A 21134-nucleotide genomic window follows, 5' to 3' on the forward strand; every position below is an offset into this window, starting at 1 on the left:
GGAACCAGGGGAGGATTGGGGGGAACCTCTCACTCCTTTCTGTGGGGTCCCTGGTGCCCGAGTCAGACGCGCTGTGGCTCCAGGGGGCGTCCCCTTAGGTCGGATTCACAACCTTGCCCAGGAAGAGGCTGCTCCACGTGAAGTCGTCGAAGATCATGACAACGAAGGGCCGGTCGAAGCGGATTGTGAGAGGCTCGGGCGCCGAGTTCCGGTGGACCTGGGTGCGGGCGGCTGACTCCAAGCCCCTCTCATCCAGTTGCAGCGTGGCCTTATGGACCACCTGGTGGGAACAGACAGAGCGTGGAGGATGAACACCAGCCGCGTGGGCGGAGCTTTCCGAGCCTCTTGGCTTTGACTCCTTCCCACCCTCAGTTTTCTGGATGGCGAAGCTGAGGCTCAGAGAAGGTCACTTGCTGGCTCCTCATCTACGTGGCAGCCCCAGGACTAGCGCTGGGGTCTGTCCACCTCTGGAACCCAGGCCACACTTAGACTTCCTCCCTAGAGAGTGGGCAGCTGGAGCCGACCCATGGAGAGCAAGGGACTTGGGGCTGAAACTGGACTTCAGCATCCATATCGGGCTCCCCTCACCGGGTCCTGGGCTGGTGGAGGGACACCTCGCTCCCTCTCCACTCTGCCAGTAATTGAGAGGGTTCAACTTATGCAAAATGCTTGTGCCCACTCTGTAGGGAAAAGGCTCATCTTTGCCTGCTGAAACATCCTTTGTTATGATCAAAATTAGAAGATATTCTCAAGTCAGTAAAACGCTTGAGTAGTTTGCATCAAAAGCATCAGAAAGATCAGAACTGGCTGATTAAATAACAACACCTACGGGACAGGACTCTCACTGATGGAGCAGCAGGGAATCAGAGGCTCAGAGTGCTCTGTAAATAGGCTAGGGAGAAGCTCAGCTGGGCTAGGAACCCCTGCAGTGTGTTTTGGGAATATGAGGTTTTGAGTCAAATGTCAGGCTATTTACTAGCTCTGTGACCTGAGAAACTAGGGTAACACCCACCTCGTAAGGAGGTAGCTGTTTGACTGAGTTCACACACAGGCATTTTATTGAGCACATACTGTGTGCCGACATCGTGATGGTCAAAGTCTGTGTGCACGAGGGAGGGGGCTGCTGCCACCACAGCTTCCTCCTGTTCCCTCTCCTGTTTTGTCACCCACAGGACTGTAAGATCCTGTGAGGGCAGGGCCACGTCTGAGGCATACCCAGTGTCTAGCACAGTTTGGGGCACATAGAACATGTTCAGTAAATATTTTCTGAATGAATGAATAACAGAACATAAAGCTGAAGGATGGAGATAAAGAACATCATTGGATAGAACATTCAGTGTGATCTCACGCAGACGTTTCCTTTTGCCTGGGGGCTGCTCACAGCCCTGCCATGATGACTTGTCTTCCACAGCGCCCCCTCTGTGTGGCCTGGCAGAATGGTGCATGCCTGAGCTGTGGTGCTCCCTTGTCACTAGCTTCCTGTGTGACCTTGGGGACATCAAGTTCTTGCTGAGCTTTCATTTAGCCTGTTGTAAAACTAGGGGCTTGGACAAGACCTCTCAGCCTGGGGCCTAGAAGCCTATTCATGAATGGGCTCCATGTTGCTTATTATTACTTGTATTGTGAATTTGGGGGGGGAAGAAGGATGGGCTCTAGAGACCCCTACCTTTGACACCTTCGGCAGGGCCTCTTGGGTGATGCCTGAGAAATGTGTCCGGTCGTTGAGCAAGTCTGCAATGCCCATGTCCCCCATGATGCCCCCGAGGTCGTAGCCTCCGGAAATGGAGACCTTCGGGATGTACAGGTCCACCAGGCTGCTCGGGGTAAGCAGATGGGGTTAGACTTTCCCAGGGCTGGGCCCGGCCAGCCAGATTCCCGTTTCCCCTGTGATCCCTCCAGACCCTGCCTCCCAGCCAGACCTGCTCTTTCGGGACAGGGGAAGGAACAGAACAAGAAGCAGGATCTGCCTCTCCCTCCATCACACAGGCATCTTCCTCTCTGGGCCTTTCTTCTCAGCTCGCTCTTTGAGCTGATTCCACCTGATCCAGTTAAACTACCAGACACTGAAGCAAAGAATACCTAAAGAAGTCCTTGTGGGCAAAAGAAATAAAAGCAAAAATAAACAAATGGAACTGAATCAAACTTATAAGCTTTTGCACAGTGTTTAAAACCATAAACAAAACAAAACGACAACCTACAGACTGGGAGAAAATATTTGCAAATGATGCTACCGACAAGGGCTTAATTTCCAAAATATACAAACAGGTCAAACAACTCAATATAAAAAAACTAAACAACCCAATCAAAAAATGGGGAGAAGACCTAAATAGACATTTTTCCAAAGAAGACATACAAATGGCCAAGAGGTACGTGAAAAGATGCTCAACATCACTGATTATTAGAGAAATGCAAGTCAAAACTACAATGAGGTATCACCTTACCCCAGTCAGAATGGCCATCATTAAAGAGTCTACAAATAATAAATGCTGGAGAGGGTGTGGAGAGAAGGGAACCCTCCTACACTCTTGGTGGGAATGTAAATTGGTGCAGCCACTATGGAAAACAGTATGGAGGTTCCTTAAAAAACTAAAAATAGAGTTACCGTATGATCCAGCAATTCCACTCCTGGGCATACATCCAGAAAAGATGAAAACTCTAATTCAAAAAAGATACATGCACCCCAATGTTCACAGCAGCACTATTTACAATAGCCAAGACATGGAAGCAGCCTAAGTGTCCATCAACAGAGGAATGGATAAAGAAGATGTGGTACATATATATATATATATATATATTAATTACACCCAATGGAATATTACTCAGCCATAAAAAAGAATGAAATAATGCCATTTGCAGCAATATGCTTGGACCTAGAGATGATCACACTAAGTGCAGTAAGTCAGACAGTGAAAGACAAATGTTATATGATGTCACATATGTGGAATCTAAAAAATAATACAAATGAACTCATTTACAAGACAGAAAGAGACACACAGACGCAGAAAACGAACATAGCTACCAAAGGGAAGAGGCGGGAGGGATAAAGTAGGAGTATGGGATTGACAGATACACACTACCATACATAAAATAGATAAACAGCAAGGATGTATGGGGGACAAGCACAGGGAACTGTGTTCATTATCTTGTGATAACCTGTAATGGAAAAGAATGGAAAAAGGGTATATAGGTAACAGAATCACTCTGCTGCACACCTGAAACTAACACAGTATTGTAAATCAACTATACTTCAATGAAAAAAGAGAAAAAAACAAGAAGTCCTGTGGTCCCCCAAGCACCCCCTGGCAGAAGTGGAGGAGTGGAGGGAACGTGCAGCTGGGAGCAGGGGTCCTGGCCCCAGCCATGCCGCTAATGCTGTGTGGCTTTAGCCAAGTCCTGTCCCTCTCTGTGCTAGTCCTCATCTACACAGCAAGGGAGAGAGAAGATGCCTGAACCCTGAAGTCAGTGATAGGGCCCCGGCTCTCCAGAGGGTGGAGGGAAGGCATGAGACCTCTGTACTTGAGCACAAGCTGCTCTGGGGAGGTCTGGAAGCTGGCAACCCGGGGGAAGTGAGGAGGAATCCAAGGCCAGTGGGACGTGGGACTTCTCTAGATGGGAAATGGCAACAGAAGGTAAGGGAGGCCGACCCATACCCAGCATTTGGCTGCCCTTCCTGACCTCCTTTATCTCGTCTAATCCGCGCAGGCACACACAGCCTTACAAACTGGAGTCATCATCTTTAGCTTCCAGATTGAGAGACTGAAACTCAAAAAAAAGCTGAGGAATTTCCCCAAAGTCACACCGCTGGGAAGCAGCAGGACCGTGAAGAAACCAGGACTAGGTAACTCGGAGCCCCATCGCCCCAACTCAGAGAGCTGCCCCACGACCTGCGCGGGCCGCCGCGAGGTGACGCGGAGCAAGGGGATGGAGAGAGAGGCTGTTGCGAGAGTGCCCCGTGAGTGGGACCCAGAGGCTGCCGGGGGGGGGGGGGGGGTGTCATCTGGGCCCTGAAGGATGCTGAGCTTGGATGCACCGGAGAGCCTGGTGGGGAAGGGCGTGGTGGTGCTGGCTGGGGTGAGGAGGGAGAAGGGGCCACGCAAGCGTACAGGTGAGCCGTAGGCCACGGCATTGGGATGAAGGAGAGAACTCGTGATGTCTAAAGGTGCAAAGTTTTACCTTGAATGTTTTCTTAAAAAAATCTAGAAGAAAATGGTACGTGTTACTGATTAATGTTTAGGTGTTTTAGTGAAGAGATTATTTTTGGAGTAAAGAGAAGGGGTATCCTTCGCCTTATTTTCAACACACTAGGGTTCAGAATTTGAATCACGGGGCATTGTCACTACCTGGTGGCACTGTATCTGAACTACAGGTTCCCTTCGAGGGGTGGGAGTGAAGTGGAGTGAGACGGTTGACCTGAAAAGCTGGCAAATGGCCTCCGCGGCTTGACTGCTGCCATTTCCTCTTCCGTGCATACTCTCGGGGAGGTTGCCACTGACTGAACCTCTACTCAGGCTTAAGGCACAGTTCAAAGTGAAGGCAATGTGCTCTGCAGCCCCTCCTCCATTCCCCTGGCTTAGAGTCCGGCGTCCCACCCTCCCTCAAATTGTACACATTATGCATCTCCTTCCCTGTCTTGCTCTGACAGAGCTTATGACATTGTACCACTATTAATTCCACCAGAATCCGTTTTCTGCTCTAGAGTGCATCCCTTCTGCTTGGCCTAGTGCATGGTACATAGCAATTGCTTCCATATATATACTGAATGAATGAATGAATGAATGAATTCCAGACATGGTGCCCGGCCCACGAGGCTTCCTGAGCGACTCTAGATCAAAGTGCTGGCTCCTTCCCCTACAGCCCTCTTCCCTTTGAGTCTGCACCCCGCCACCCAGCTCCCATGGTGGTTGGCTCCTTCACAGACAGAACTCTAATCTCCCAAGAGTGAGGACCGTCTTCTCAAGAACATCTGCTCCCTCCTCCAATGTGAGGACCAGAGCTGGACACAAGCTTGACTATAATTTTGATTCCCCTCTAGCGCAGAGGTTCCTGGGAAAATGAGTTTATTACGTACTTATGTCCTTACTTTCTTACTTATTTACTGATTGACTGAGGGAAGAAACATTAGATTCCCTGAGTGACTTAACCATTCGTAGGCTTTGCGTTGGTTCCAGGGTCATTACAGTGGTCATACGGTGGTCACTTTCATTATATCTTTTTATGGTCTCCAAGGAATCTTTAGCGGTGCTTGGTCTCAGGTAAGCAATATAATAAAATGGATCAGTGCAGGCTGGGTGATGGGTGAATTCAGCTTAAGAAAAAGATGAAAGATGTGATAATACAGAGGGTGGCCATCAACCTGCTGGGGAAGGTGGACCTCGCTTTGTGGAATGCCCCAGAGTATCAATAGCTCAGTGTTAATCGACAGAAAGATAAATAAGTGTGACCTCTAGATCAGAGAACCCAGCAGATAGGAAAATAATGAGCCCTGGAAGGCGAGTCTGGGGGAGGAAGGACGGCCAGGTGCACCCCTTTTCCACTTGCTCCACTTTCTGGGAACACGTCCAACTGCAGAAATCAACACAGCTGGCTGGAGGGCTTACCTGTTGGTCAGGGACTTGGACCACCTCTGAATGGTGTCCCGGCTCAGCATGGCAATGACTGTGTCCATCTTCCCCTTGACCGGGAGGACAAAGAAGACGGTCTCGTTGCCTGTGTAGTCCAGCTGTACCAGCTGGCAGGGGAGCACCGAGTCGTTCAGGTACTTGATGGTGCTCGACTGGAACATCATGGACACCTTCACCGTGGTCGTCTCATTCACGTAGAAGTTATCTTCCCTGGTGCTTTCCAGGTTGAAGGAGTGTGCCCACGTGCCTGGGAAGAGGGGGGAGGGGGAGGGGAGGAGACAGACCTGTGACAGCAGGAGGAAAACGCAACTTGGGTGGCAGCAGAGGGCCAGGGGTGACCGCCAAGCAAGTTACACAGTGGCCTCCCTCAACCTGGAAGGTCCCCACCAGAGCTGCTGGAATTTGCTAAGATATGAAATTCCCAGAGGTTTAAAGCCTGTTCCACCCTCTACCCTTTGGGATGGCTTGAGGATTAGCACGTTGTCTGAGACTGACTTCTAAAAATGGAAAGAGGGAGAGAACAGAGGATGCTGGCCCTAGGATTTGGGAGTAGGATTCAGTAAAGCAGACTTGGCCTTGTTGCCCCGCTCCCTGGAGTGGCTTCTGGACTGGAGGGCTCTGGAGGTGGTGCTGGGGAACCGACCATCCAGTCCATTCCCACCCCCTGATGTGTGGCGACAGAAGCCCAGCAGGCAGTTTGGCTGCCCAGTCAAATGTACCCACTTTCTTGCAGGAGGCTCCTTGCCTCCCGAGTGGCCCTGAGGGCCACAGTACATTTCCCAGAGGCAGAATCAGGGCGAGATGAGTCCTTCAAGATGACAGACTCCCACCACAGCTAGACTCGACTCCACTCCACCACGTTCCATGATCGTTTGTTCCCCTTGTGATGGGGAACTCACTACCTAACAGAGGGGACTTTCCACTACTGGTCAACGCTGAAGGGAAGGCAACTGCTCCTCAGATGAAGCCAAAGCCTGCCTGATCGTAATGCCTGCCGACTGAGCCTCTTTGACCCTTGAGTTTATTCCAGAGTCCTCTAATAGGTGATAGATCTTTGGATATTTAGACATGGATTGAGTCTCATCAGGGCCTCATCTGCTCTAGGTTAAGTCTCCCCAGGTCTGGAGATGACCGAGGACTCTGAGTCTAGCAGGTCCTGAGTGTCCTGGCTGCCCTTGGCCTCCAGCCCAGAAGCCCTTGTGAGGTCACTGTTTCCCAACTGAGGCTGCCTGAAAGTGGCCAGAGCATAGCCACAGGCAGACATTTCTCTATCCCTCTGCCTGTGGGATCTCTGGACCACGCAGCCAGAACTCTTGGTTCTGAGCCAGCCTCACCCCCCTGGAAGGGTTACTAAGGGTGACCATGGGCAGTGGCCAGAGGATGTAGGGAAAAGAGCAATGGATGTGGAGCCTGGAGACCCAGGGGCTGTGCCTGGTCCATCCCTAATGACTGAGGCTGTCTCACAGCAAGTGAGATAATTTGCGGGTTCTCAAACCATCTTCTAAAGGTAGTCTGGGGTCCTCAGAATTGAAGGGGGGAGTGTTTTGTGGCTAACTTGTCCAACTCACAACCAAGAAAATGTAGATAAAATATTTTTCAGTGCTAGGTTTTTCATCCTTAGAAGTCTGCTGTGTGCTTTTTACTGAGTATTTCTTTTCTAGAAGCAAGTATAACGTATATCCAGTTTGGCAGAAAACCAAATACAGAATGGGATCTAACCTCTACTTTAAGGGATTGTTTTTGTTGAAAATTCTTGAGTTAGGAGAACTTATGGTAGAGAAACCTAAGAATTGATGAAGGGAAATTGGAGAGAGCAAGGATGAGTCCCTGGAAAATCTTTTAACAATATTTCTAATGTTCTCCAAAAAAAGAGCTGTCAACACAGTCCACTAAGTAAGGAACATGCCAGGGATACTGTACATGTCCTAAGTTTAGTGATGAGAGCCACACCATTCTTCATTTCTACGTATTACCCTGGTGTGCTGGAAACATTTCAGAGTATCTCTCAGCTTAAACAGGGCTTGTTAATTAGCTTTGCCTGGTCACAGAAAATCTGTGTACAAACAGGCGGCCCACACTCCTGTCAATGTCTGTTCCTGTGTTCAAATGTTCAAATCCTCTCTGATTTTATTACCGGGAACTACTGTTTCCCATCAACTCAGCCCCGCTGTGGTCGTGAGAATGCTTAGAAACCGTGAGAGCAAAGCCGTGCGTCAAATGACACCCTGCCAGCCCCTGTCCTGCCAGCCCCCGCTCAGGCTCCTTGCAGGCTCAGGAGGGCCCTCTCTCTCTCCGGGTTTTCTGTGCTCTTCTCCCCAGGCTGTGTTACCAGAACCTCTATGCAACCACTTTGGAGTTACTTCCATTTACCAAGCACTATGCAAGTGCACTGGACCTCCCAAAGAGATGAGGATGCCATGCACAAGAGTGAATAGTCTAGTGGGAGAGATGGCCTGGAGAATTCATGGGAGCATCCAGAAACATTTCCAGGCAAACATTCCCTGACTCCTTGGCCCCCCAGGGTCAAGAAGAATACTGCCTTTTGTGTGGGACCACAGAAGATCTTAAATAGCCAAAGCCATCTTGAGAAAGAACATAGTTGGAGGCATCACACCTCCTGATTTCAAACTGTATTATAAAGCTATAGTAATCAAACAGTATGGTATAGGCATAAGGACAGACACATAGACCAATGGAACAGAATTGAAAGCCTAGATATAACCCCTCCCATATATAGTCAACTAAGATATGACAGGGGAACCAAGAATACTGAGTGGAGAAAAGATAATCTCTTCAATAAATGGTACTGAGAAAACTGGATATTCACATGCAAAAGAATGAAACTGGACCCCTAACTTGAAATATGTTAAAGACTTAAACATAAGACCTGAAACCATAAAACTCCTAGAAGAAAATGTAGGGGAAAAATGATCTCTATGTAGGGAAAAAGGAACTCTTTGATATTAGTCTTAGCTATGATTTTTTTTTTTTTGAATATGACACCAAAGGCATAAGCAACAAGGGAAAAACTAACAAGTGGGATCACATCAAACTAAAAAGCTTCTGCCCAGCAAAGGATACAATCAATAAAGTGAAAAGGCAACCTATGGGATGGAAGAAAATATTTGCAAAACATACATTTGATAAGGGGGTAATATCCAAAAATATATAAGGAACTCATACGACCTCAATAGCAAAAAAAAAAAAAAAAAAAAGCCCCAAATAATCAAATTAAAAAACGGGCAGAGGACTTGAATAGATTTTTTTTCCAAAGAAGATGTACAAATGGCCAACAAGTACAAGAAAAGGTGCTCGAAGTCACGAATCATCAAGGAAATGCGAATTGAAAGCACAATAGCCCTTCACACCTATCAGGATGGCTATTATCAAAAAGAAAAGAGAAAGCAAGTGGCAGCAAGGATGTGAAGAAAACGGGACCCTTGTGCACCGTTGGTGGGAATGTAAATTGGTGCAGCCACTATGGAGAACAGTATGGAGGTTCCTCAAAAAATTAAAAATAGAGCTACCATATGCTCCAGCAATCCCACTTCTGGGCATATATCAGAAGGAAGTGAACCCGCTATACTGAAGAGATATCTGCACTCCCATGTTCATTGCAGCATTATTCACAATAGCCAAGATGTGGAAACAATCAGGTGTCCATCAATAGATGAATGGATAAAGAACAGTGTGTATACACACACACACACACACACACACACACACACACACACCCCAAATGGAATATTACTCAGCCACAAAAAAGAAGAGAATCCTGTCATTTGCAGCAACATGGATGAACCTTGAGGGCATTACGCTATGTGAAATAAGGCAGACAGAGAAAGACGAATACTGCATGCCCTCACTTATACATGGAATCTAAAAATACAGAATTTATAGAAACAGAGAAAAGAATGATGGGGTAGGAGGTTCGGAGAAGTGGGTAAAGGTGGTCAAAGGTACAAACTTCCAGTTATAAGATGAATAGGTTCTGGGGAATCTAATGCACGGCATGGTGCTACAGTTAATAATACTGTATCATATACCTAAAAGTTGCTAAGAGAGCAGATATTAAAAATCCTCACCCCCTGGCCCCAACACACAAAGGTAACTGTGAGGTGATAGACGTGTTAACTAACCTTATCTGGGTAATCATCTCACCATATATATATACATATATATATATATATCAAGTCATCCCATTGTATGCCTTAAGCTTCCATGATAAGTCATTTATATCTCAATAAAGTGGGAGAAAAAAGAAAATGCTGCCTTTGCCGGTCGGTCTCTCACCCTCACTACCATCCAAGAAGGGAGGCCTTTGCCAGGTGGGTTCCCAGACTTGTGCTGGAGAATAGACAGAGAAAGACCAAGAGGCAGGAGGATGGCTCACCAAGATGCCAAGTCTGTCCAGGTAATAAAGATCTGGGGGAGGGAAGGGGTTCAGTTGGCTAATGGAGGGCCCTGAGTGAGAGCTGGGGAGGAGCGAAATGGGCATATGGGATAACCTTTATGTTGTTGAGAGACACATTAAATATTATACTTTTTTTTTTGGCTGTTTTACCTGCACTTCTTTGTGTATGACTACTTAATTGAACCACTTGGGTCAAGGTTTACACGTTCTAACAAGATGCATATTAAAATTCGGTGTGGGCAAACTGCAGAGGATGCGTATGAGAGACAAAGATTTGCTGGAGAGAATCAGGGGAGGCTTCACGGAGGTGGTGACTTTTGAGCCAAGATTTGAAGGGTGGGTAGAAGTTTTAGGCAGTCAGACAAGTTGAGGGAGGGCTCAGGGGACAGAATGGGCACAGGCCTTGTGTCAGGCAGAATGCCCCCCTGCCCCAAGGATGTCCTAATCCTTGCAACCTGTGAATATGTTATGTTACATGGCAAGAGGAAATTAAGGCTGCTAATCAACTGACTGAGTTGAGGAGAATTTTCTGGATTATCCAGGTGGGCCCACTGCAATCACAAGCATCCTTAAAAGGAGAAGAGGATGGCAGGAGGGTCAGAGTCAGAAAGGAGACGTGATGGAAGTAAAGGTCAGCGCAATGCGATTACTAGCTCTGAAGAGGGAAGGGGGCCTCAAGCCAAGGAATGCAGGTAGCTTCTACAGGCTGGAAAAGGCAGGGAACAGATCCTCCCCTAGAGCGTCCAGAAGGAACACACCCTGGCATCACCTTGACTTTAACCCAGAGTGGCCCATTTTGGACTTCTGACCTCCAGAATTGTAGGGTAATAAATTGGTGCTGTTTTAAGCCACCAAGTTTGTTGCAATTTGTTACAGTGGCAATAGGGAACTAATACAGACTTCCATGGGGAGAGTCATGCTGAAAGACATGCAAGGAGTTTGGTGTGATTGGATATTGTGTGTGTGTGTGTGTGTGTGTGTGTGTGTGTGTGTGTGTGTGTGTGTGTGTGTGTGTGTGTGTGTGTGTCTGCTGTGTATTGGGAACTTGTATAGGGGAAATTGTTGAGACCTGAGTCTGGACAAGGCAGAAGAAACAGATGATCTCTCAACCTTGGGACTCTAGCCATTTGGAAGCAGATGTCACTGTGGGAAGCTGTTCTGTGCATTGTAGGACGTTGAGCGTTCTCCTTGGCCTCTACCCACAAGATGCCAGTGGCACACCCCACCCCACCCCCAGTTGTTACAACTCACAATGTCTCTAGACATTGCCAAATGTCCCTGAGGGTGGATGGGGGTGGGAATCACCCTGGGTTGAGGACCCCTGCTGTAGACTAAGGACTGTAGATTTCATTCTGGAGGATAATATATCCCCAAATTACCTGCTCGTCAAAACGATTGGGGAAGGGGGCCTTGTTAAAAGTACACATTCTAGGACATTCTTGCATCAGTTTTGCTCTAGTAGATCTGGTGTGGGCTCTGGAATCTGTAATTTTAACAAGCCTCTGTGGTGATTTTTATGGACAGGCATTTTGGAAAACTTTGCTCCGAACCGGTGAGGTGGGGCTGTGGTTTGGCTGAGAGGGGTCTGGGCTGGAGCTGGCTCGGGAAGTGCGTGCAGGAAGGGTTGTGGGCCGTCTGGAAGTTCCTGAGGGTGGCGGCTGTGTCTGTCTGGTTCTAGGCTCTATTTCCAGCCTCTGACCAAGTGCCTGACTCACAGCCAGACCTTGGCCAATATTTGTAGACCACTAGGCAGCCAGACTGTTCGTGGTTACATGTTTGGGCCTTGAAACAACCTGCAAGGGCTTGGGCAAGTTGCTCTACTGGGTGTCATTTTGATCCTTGGTAAGGATGATATAATTTCACCTTTCTAATAGTATCAAGAGCACACCCTTAATTTTGATGGCTTTTACTATCCTTGGCAATAGTAGATGGGGCCTTGTCAGAACGGGATGGGTGAGGGGTACCTTTAAAGAAGATGTAGTTGATCAAGATGAGCATGGCTGAGCTATCTTTCTCCGAGAACAAGTCCACAATTTTCCCTTGCGTCTTATTTTTGATATACTCGTTGATTTGTCTGCTGGCTCCTGCCCAGTCCTGGAAGTCTGCATTCAAGGCCTCCAACTCATAGTAGTGCTTGGTGTCTGCTGAGAATGACTCCAGAAGTTCCAGGCTGTGGTCCAGGAACATGGCATTGCCCATGGTCATTTCCAAGGTGGTGTTTGACTCCCTGAGGAGGTGGTGGAGATGCCGGAAGCCCTGGTGGATCTCGGCTTCGGACATCTCAGTGAGGTTGAAGCCCAGGCCTTGGAGAAGCTGCTCCCGCGTGTAGCCTCTGGCGCCCAGGGACAGCATAGCCAAGGCTGTGGAGATGCTCACAGGGGAGATGAAGACGTTCTTGCCCGGAGCTGAGGCCACTAAGTGCTTATACAGGGTAAAGGCAAAGTCAACGTTGTTTGGAGCCAAGTGCCGGTGAGGGTTCCTCATGCTCATGTCGGTGTCAGGGTCCTTAGCCTGGATGGTCCAGAGCCCACTGGTAGACAGCCAGAGGAGACAGATGTACAGGGTGAACAGCATTGCTCAGGATGGCCAGGCCCTGGAAAATCAGAAATGCTCATTAGATGATGTGGGGCCTCCGAGGCAGTGGGGCATGGTGAGCAGTAGGCAGAAGACCCCATTGAAGACCCCCCTGAGCTCCAATTTCTTCTTCCACATTGGCTGTGTGACCTGGGGCAAGTCAGGACTCTGGGCCTCAATTTCCTCACCTGAAAGTACGAATTACACCTGCTATGATTTATCAAATACCTACCAAGTTTCCAAAATTTTGCCTCACCAACAATAAAGTATATATGATTCTTTTGATTTCAGGTAGGCAGAAGTGGAAGCTCAGAAAGGTTAAATATCCACCCAGTTGATATATTCAAAGTACTGAAAGAAAAAAATTATCCACCAAGAATACTATAGCAGGCAAAACTGCCCTTCAAAAGTGAGGGAGAAATTAAGACATTCCCCGATAAACAAAAGCTGAGGGAGTCCATTACCACTAGACCTCTCCTACGAGAAATGCTAAAGGCAGTACTTCTGGTTAAAATGAAAGAACACCAGAAAGTAAATAGAATCTGTAAGAAGAAATAAAGATCTCTGCTAAAGGTAAATATACGAACAAGTATCAAAGCTAGTATTATTGTGATTTTGGTTTGTAATTCCACTTTTTATTTTCTATGTGATTTAAAAGACTAATGCATGAAAAGTAATTATTCATATATGTTTTGGGACCCACAATGAATAAAGCTGTAATTTGTGACTTAACTGAAAGGATGTGGGAATGGAGCTATATAGGAGCGATTTTTGTATGCTACTAAAGTTTATCTGGCATAAATTCAAATGAGAGTGTTATAACTTTAGGATGTTAAATGTAATTTCCATAACCAGAAAGAAAATAGAGTATGCACGAAAGGAGGTGAGAAGGGAATTAAAATGTTTCACTACAAAAAATCAACTAAACACAAAAGAAGACAGTAATGCAGGAAATAAAGGACAAAAAAACTATAAGGCATACAGAAAACAAATAGGAAACTGAGAGAGTAGTCCCTCCATATGAGTAATTACTTTAATGTAAATGGATACAATTCTCCAATCTAAAGACAGAGATTGACAGAATGGGTTAAAAAAAGAAACAACTATATGCACACTACAGAAGACTCATTTTAGATCCAAAGGCACAGATATGACAGTGAAAGGATGGAAAAAGATATTCCATGTAAAGAGACACCAAAAGAGAGTGCAGCTGGCAGAAGAAAGAAGGCAATAAAGATTAAAGCCCAGACAAATAAATAGAAAATAGAAAAAGGAGAGAAAATCAATGAAACCAAAATATAATATATCTAATCAATATAGTATTATATAGTAAGGTAACATAATATAATAATATAACATGATATAATTATAACATCATATAATATAATATAATGTCATCTTCAAAGAGATTAACAAAATTGACAAGCCTTTAGCTAGACTGAGTAAGAAAAAGAGAGAGAAGTCTCAAATAACTAAAATCAGAAATGAAAGTAGGGGCATTACTACCTATTCTACAGAAATTTTAAAAAATTCTGAGAATACTATGAAAAAATTGAAAATGACACATCAACAAATTGGATAACCTAGATGAAATGGAAAATTTATAGAAACACAAAACATACCAAAATTAAACCTCAAAGAAATAGAATATCTGAATAGACCTATAAGTAGCAAGGACATTGAATCAGTAACTGAAAACCTCCCAAAAAAGAGAAGTCCAGGATCACTTGGCTTCAGTTTTGAATTCTACCAAACATTTAAAGAAGAAGTCACACAAATTCTCCTCAAACTCCTTCAAAAAAATTAAAGAGGAGGGAACACTTCCTAACTCATTCTTTGCCCTGATACCAAAGCCAAAGATACCATAAGAAAATAAAACTACAGACAAATATTGCTTATGAACATTGATGCAAAAATCCTCAACAAAGTGCTAGCAAATAGAATTCAGCAGTGTACTAAAAGGATTTTACACTATGACCAAGTGGGATTTATTCCTGGAATGCAAGGATGGTTCTACATACACAACTCGATCAATGTAAATACCACATTAAAAGAATGAAGGAAAATAATCATATGATCATCTCAACTGATGCAGTAAAAGCATTTGACAAAATTCAACATCCCCTTTCATGTTAAAAACACTCAACAAACTGGGAGTAGAAGGAAACTACTTCAGCATAATAAAAGCCATATATGAAAAGCCCACAGCTAACATCCTACTCAATGGTGAAAGACTGAAAGCTTTTCATCTCAGATTCAGAACAAGACAGGATGCCTGCTTTTGCCTCTTCTATTTAACACAGTATTGGAAATTCTAGCCAGAGAAATTAGGCAAGCCAAAGAAATAAAATGCATCCAAATTGGAAAGGAAGAAGTAAAATTATCTCTGTTCCCAGGCAACACGATCTTATACATAGAAAACCCTAAAGACAGGGGCTTCCCTGGTGGCGCAGTGGTTGAGAGTCTGCCTGCCGATGCGGGGGACATAAAGACAACAAAAAACTTATGAGAACCAATAAATTCAACAAATAAGTGGGATACAAAATCAACACACAAAAATCAGTCCTGTTTCCATATACTAACAATGAGCAATCTGAAAAAGAAATTAAGGAAACAATTCCATTTATAATAAAATTAAAAAGAATAAAATACCTAGGAGTTGAGTTAACCAAGGATGTTAAAGGCTTGTACACTGGGAACGTTGCTGAAAGAAATTAAAGAAGATATAAGTAAATAGAAAGACATCCTGTGTTCACAGACTGGAGGACGTAATATGTAAGATGTCAAAACTACCCAAAGAAATCTATAGGTTCAATGCAATTCTTATCAAAATCCCATGATGTATTTTGCAGAAATAGAAAAATCCATCCTATAAACTTGGAGAGCATTATGCTAAGTGAAATAAGTCAGAGAAAGACAAATACTGTATGATACCACTTATATGTGGAATCTAAAAAATATAACAAATTAGTGAATATAATAAAAAAGCCGACTCACAGAGAACAAACTAGTGGTTACCAGTGGGAAGGGGAAAGAGGAATTATAGGGGTGGGGGAGTGGGAGGTACACACTCCCTGACTTCAGACTATACTACAAAGCTACAGTCATCAAAACAGTATGGTACTGGCACAAAAATAGAAAAAAAAAAAAAGTGGAACAAGATAGAAAGCCCAGAGGTAAACCCATGCACCTATGGTCAACTAATCTATGACAAAGGAGGCAAGAATATACAATGGAGAAAAGACAGTCTCTTCAATAAGTGGTGCTGGGGAAACTGGACAGCTACATGTAAAAGAATGAAATTAGAACACTCTCTAACACCATACAAAAATAAACTCAAAATGGATTAAAGACCTAAATGTAAGGCTGGATACTATAAAACTCTTAGAGGAAAACATGGGCAGAACCCTCTCTGACATAAATTGCAGCAAGATCTTCTTTGATCCACCTCCTAGACTATGAAAATGAAAACAAAAATAGACAAGTAGGACCTAATTAAACTTAAAACCTTTTGCATAGGACAGGAAATCATCAACAAAACGAAAAGAAAACCCACAGAATGGGAGAAAATAAGTTCCAATCATGACTTGGTCTTTCTGGTGACACCCACCCCCCATCCTGAAGTCATCCAAGAGCTCACCCAGAGTTGCCTCATTAGAGCAAAGGACACTGCAGTCACCCAGGAAATTCCAAGGGATTTTGGAGCTCTGCCTCAGGAAGCAGGGTCAAAGACCAAATATTAGAAAACAAATATTAGAAAAAAAGATGCTTCTAATGTTCTTATCACTTAGGAAATGACAAGGGTTTTAGGAGCTCTGCACCAGGAACCAGGGGCAGAGATCAGTATGTATCTTTTTCTATATTTCACAGTGGTATATGCCTGTGGTTGAATACTATTCAGTCTTCAAAAAAATGAAATTCTGATACATGCTACAGCATGGATGAATGAACACTGAAGACATTATGCTAAGTGAAATAAGCCAGTCACAAAAGACAAATATTGTGTGATTCCACTCACATGAGAGCCCTAGAGCAGTCAAATTCATAGAAACGGAAAGTAGAATAGCGGTTAACAGAGGCTGGGGGGAGGGGGAAACGGGGAGTTAGGGTTTAATGGGTAGAGTTTCAGTCTGGGATGATGAAAAAGTCCTGAATAGTGGTGATGGTTTCACAACAATGTGAATGTATTTAATACCAGAGAACTGTACACTTAAACCTAGTTGAAATGCTCAATCTTTGTGTATCTTACCACGATACAAAATTAATTATAAGCCATGAAAAGTGTTTGATAAGAGCAATTCAAAAACTGCAGCCAGGCTCAGAATCAGTAAGTGGACACTCTGTCTGCAAGGCCAGTGGTCCCAAGCTCTGAGCTTTATGGAGCCCCCTGTATCCCCATAAAGAAGGGATACTTATAGGAGAAGCTGATTCCCCTGCACCACCCCACCTACGGGACTAGCCATGCTGGGAGGGGGCTGGGAACCCGCAGTAAAAGCAGTCCCGGGAGAATGCGTGCACGTTGCGTGTGGGAAACCCTGGTCTGCTCTGGAGCACCCCCGAGGCCTTTTCCCTGGCCTGTTCCAAACCCAGAACCTCATGAAAGCGGGCTGTAAACACACCCCTGACCTCCCTCAGCCCTCCTCCAACCCTCCCCGCCTGTCTCCCTCCACGTGGTAGAAAAACAAGCAAATTCCTTGCTTCTTGGCTTTGATAACAGCCCTGACGCCCTGCCCCCTCCCTCCCCAGCCGCCTGGCTTTACAGACAGTTCTCCTTTTTCCTGGGCTTTGTGGCAGACCAAGTCGAATGAGGATCTCAGCATTGCTATTTATGACCTAGGTGACATGGGTGCACTGTTTAAAACTCTTCCCGTTTCCTTGGCATAAAATAGAGTTGATAATAATACCCGCCCCAGGCCTGGCCCATTTACCTTCTAAATTTCTGGGGTTTGTCTTCGCTTCTTCAGTCTCAGGACACAGCCCAAGTGCGGGGCTTGGCATCTCTCCCGTTGCCCCCTCCCCGCCCCCACCTGTTCTCCTTTCCTCCTGCTCACCTCCTGCCAGCCTTTCTTTCCTCTGCAACTAGGGCATCTTTCCAAAATCAAGTGGATGGGCCATTCTCCTGCAGAAAAGCTTTCAGTGACTCCCATTGCCTGCGGGCGGAGCTGATCCTCACTGACGTGGCCCAGTCCCTGGTGACAGCACCACCCCCAGCCTCAAATCTGGCCTCTTGAAGTCTCAGTCACAGCAACACTGGGTGTCTTGGGGTGTCCTCCCAGCACATATCAGACTTTCATCCCTCTGCCTGGGTCAGGCCAGGGAGGTCATTCCATTCCCCAATGTTTGCAGAGCCCGGCTCTGGCCTGAGAGCTGGGGACAAAGATGGGCCTGTTCCAGTCCTGCCCCATGTTGGTCCGCTCTGTCGGCCCGTCCCCTCCTTGTCATGCCTGGCTCACTGCCTCTTGTCCTTTGGCACGCAGGTCCTGGGTCACCTCCTCCAGGAAGCCCTCCTGTGTGCTTCTCTCTGTCACTGCCCCCATCAGACTGTAGTGAAATCTTTGCTTCAGCCCTAGCCACCTCCACACCTCCACCTCTTTGGTCCCTTCTTGGGCAAGGACCCCATGCAGTTCACAACCTGGAACGAGATGGGCTTGCCCCCAATAGAAGTTCTTTTCCCTTCCCTTCTCTACCTGCTGTCTCTGAGATTTTGTGCCTCATCCCCTCCTGTGCTAATCCTCCAAGATGGGGATTAAATCTCTACCCACCTCAAAAGACTTTTGTGAATATCAGTCACAGCTGTTATCAGTGCTTTCTTTAGTGACCTCACTTCATGGGTCACCCTGGGCCCATTGTACAGATGAAAAAACTGAGGCCCAGGGAGTAAAAGCTGAAATTCCAAGCCCTGCCGTCTGACTTTGGAGCCTGTGCCATGCTGTTCTGCCTTTCTCTAGAGTGAACCAGCTCTCTGAAAAGTACCCAGCGACGTAAAAATGCAGAGTATCAATATTATCCATGAATTTCATTTCATGTGTGTCCTCCTTGTCCCTCATTTTTGAAGTCACACACGCAGTAAACACCCACTGTGTTCTGTTTTTCCAAATGCCCCCCATAAGCCAGGTATAGTCCCAGGTACAGTCCTAGGCCCTGTGCATTTAAACCTCATACCACGTGGTGTAATGCTGGTAGTTCCGTTCTCTCTGCAGGATCCTTGCCCCAGGTCACTGAGGGAGGAGGTGTGTGTGATTCTGTAGGATGCACAGCCTGTGCTGTGTCAGCCGGGCAATGCTCTCTCCTGCCTGTGTCGCCGGCAGAGGCGTTGTGTTGTGCTGATCCATCCCAGCTCTCAGACTCCATCTCTGAGGCTGTTATGGCTGTTTGGCTGGCCTTAGGAGCGTCATGCGATGGCGGGGAATGGCTCTTAGTTCAATGTCAGTCCCTGCAAGGCAGGAGCCCGGGAGAAATAAAAACCCCTGTGGGTAACCCACAGACTCTGAAAAACCCTCCCCAGGGTTGCCTCTTATCACTGCTGGTTGCCCTAATGCTCAATGCGCCATTAAAAAAAAAAAAATTAAATGAGCAAGACACAGTCGTGGCTTCGTTCTGGAGGCTGGGCAGGGGCGGGGGCGATGGAGAGTCCTTAGCTGTTACTCACGGTCTGCAGTGGGCTCAGGCTGCAAGTGCTGGCTCGGTCCTGCTGTCCCGGATCCTGTCATGTGTACAGTAAGCCGGCGGGGCGGCTGCTGCTCAGTCTTGTTTGCCAGCTTTCCTGCTGGTTAATGGTTAGAGGGGGGCCAGTGGCCTTCACCATTTGGTGGTCTCCTCCCCCCAGTCATGAACCAATGGGAGCCTTTTCCAGGAAATTTGAGTAAACACAGCAATACTGCGAATTAACTTTCTTCGGCGTACAGTTCCCTGAGGTTTTATTTTTTGATATCAAAATGTGGCTGGAATTGCGTCGGTGTTTGTGGTTGCCCAGGGGCAGCTGGCACAGGAGCCACAGGTGCCCTTAATTAGCACGATGGTGCTGACAGCTGTGAAGAACCGGGTGCTGAGCTTGGGCTGGGAATGAGACCAGCAAGATCCTGCCTTCAAGGGGGGCAATGGTCCGATGGGAAAGACAGACATGGAATAAAAGGCAGCCCAGTGATTCCCATGGATTATGTCATTTAGTCTTCACGACTCTATGAAATGGATACCATTATTATTATCACTCTTCTCTAGATGGGGAAACTGAGGCACATGACGCTTAAGTGAGCTGCCCTTGAGATTCGAATCCAAGACCATTTACCTCTGAAATCTAGCACCTTCACTTTCCTCTTCCCCACATTTTTATTCATCAGTTCTCTTTTGATTGCAGGTGACAGATGAAGTTCAAACAGCTTTAAAGCAGAAAAGAACATTTATTGGATCTCCTGAAGGAGAGTTCTGAAGGGTGGAGGGGGGCGCTTCAGGCCTGGCTGGATCCAGAGGTCCCAAGATGGTTATCAAATCTCTGTCTCTTTAAAAAAAAAATTCTTTCTTAGTTCTGCTTTCCTGCTTTAGTCTCTCTGTGGTGGAGACAAAGGCGGCCACTGCAGCTACAGGTTATTTGGGTCTAACTGGTTATTTGATATCCGAAGGAGAGAGACTCACTTTTTTTCAGTGTTCATATCAGCCCCCACAAAGGACGTGATTGCCCATCCTTGGACTGATAGAGTGTGCAGAAGAATAGGGCATTGTGAATGGCCAGCTAGGGTCCTGTGCCCTCTGCTGGGTTGATGGCGCCATTACTACCCTGCAGGTATGAGGGGAGATGTTCCCATGAGGCCCACAACTGTGTCAAGAGTTTTGGGGGCACTTCAGTTTTATTAATAGTTATTGGTCTTTTCAAGTTTTTTTATTCCCTAAGCCAATTATAGAATTTATAACTAGGAATTTACTATTTTTCAAATCTCTGTCATATCAGTAATTATTTTTAATTTTTGTTGGTTCTGTTTTATTTATGTATTTCCTCTCTCTTTTGTTTTTCCTTGATGAGTCCTGTTAGTCTATCTAGCTAATTAATCTTTTCAGAGGACCAGATTTTAGTTTTGTTAATCCTTATTTTTTTTTAAATCTATATTTCATTGATTTCTGCTTTTATTTTTTTTTACCATCCTTTCACATTCTCTGAATTTTCCTCTGTTTGCTCTTTTCCTATTTTCTTGAGTTAAATGCTTAGCTTTCTTACTTTTTAACATTTCTGCTATCCATATAAATATATATAAAGTTTTCATCGAAAAACCGACTTAACTATGTCCCACAAATATTCTCATTGTTATTTTTTTCTAAATATTTCTTAATTTCCCTTATGGTTTCACTTTTAACCCAGGGATAGTTTAATAATATGTCATTTTGTGTATTTAGAATTTTAGGCTACTCTTCTGTTATTAACTTTTATTTATATTTCATTATGATAAAAAATATCATGTATATGATATTGAAGATTTGGAATTTATTGAGGTTTTTTTGCAATCACATACGGTCTCTTTTTGTAAATATTCCATATT

General features: G+C 45.5%; 1 protein-coding gene across 2 annotated transcripts; it reads right to left on the minus strand.

The window, feature by feature from the left end:
• Positions 1–19386, minus strand: SERPINA6 (serpin family A member 6). 2 transcript variants are annotated; one of them, XM_024758513.1, is made up of 5 exons: positions 19259–19386; positions 12000–12628; positions 5598–5868; positions 1667–1814; positions 1–280 (listed from the first exon to the last, which is right to left on the minus strand). In XM_024758513.1, the coding sequence occupies exons 2-5, from the start codon at positions 12607–12609 to the stop codon at positions 95–97; spliced, it is 1215 nt and encodes a 404-aa protein (XP_024614281.1). In that variant the 5' UTR covers positions 12610–12628; positions 19259–19386; the 3' UTR covers positions 1–94. The 2 variants fall into 2 exon arrangements, with proteins under 2 accessions (XP_024614281.1, XP_024614291.1); XM_024758523.1 differs by lacking the exon at positions 19259–19386 and adding an exon at positions 17538–17596.
• Between the last annotated feature and the right edge of the window lie 1748 nt (positions 19387–21134).

This window comes from Neophocaena asiaeorientalis, unplaced genomic scaffold, assembly GCF_003031525.2.
Source record: "Neophocaena asiaeorientalis asiaeorientalis breed wild unplaced genomic scaffold, Neophocaena_asiaeorientalis_V1.1 scaffold476, whole genome shotgun sequence".
In the NCBI taxonomy this organism is placed as follows: domain Eukaryota; kingdom Metazoa; phylum Chordata; class Mammalia; order Artiodactyla; family Phocoenidae; genus Neophocaena; species Neophocaena asiaeorientalis.

Excerpts from the sequence above, each read along its gene's own strand:
- SERPINA6 (XM_024758513.1), bottom strand. The coding sequence starts at position 12,609 with ATGCTGTTCACCCTGTACATCTGTCTCCTCTGGCTGTCTACCAGTGGG. Across the intron at positions 5,869-11,999 it reads CAACTACATCTTCTTTAAAG|GCACGTGGGCACACTCCTTC; the intron begins GTACCCCTCACC and ends CCCTCTTCCCAG. Across the intron at positions 281-1,666 it reads CCCTGCCGAAGGTGTCAAAG|GTGGTCCATAAGGCCACGCT; the intron begins GTAGGGGTCTCT and ends TGTTCCCACCAG.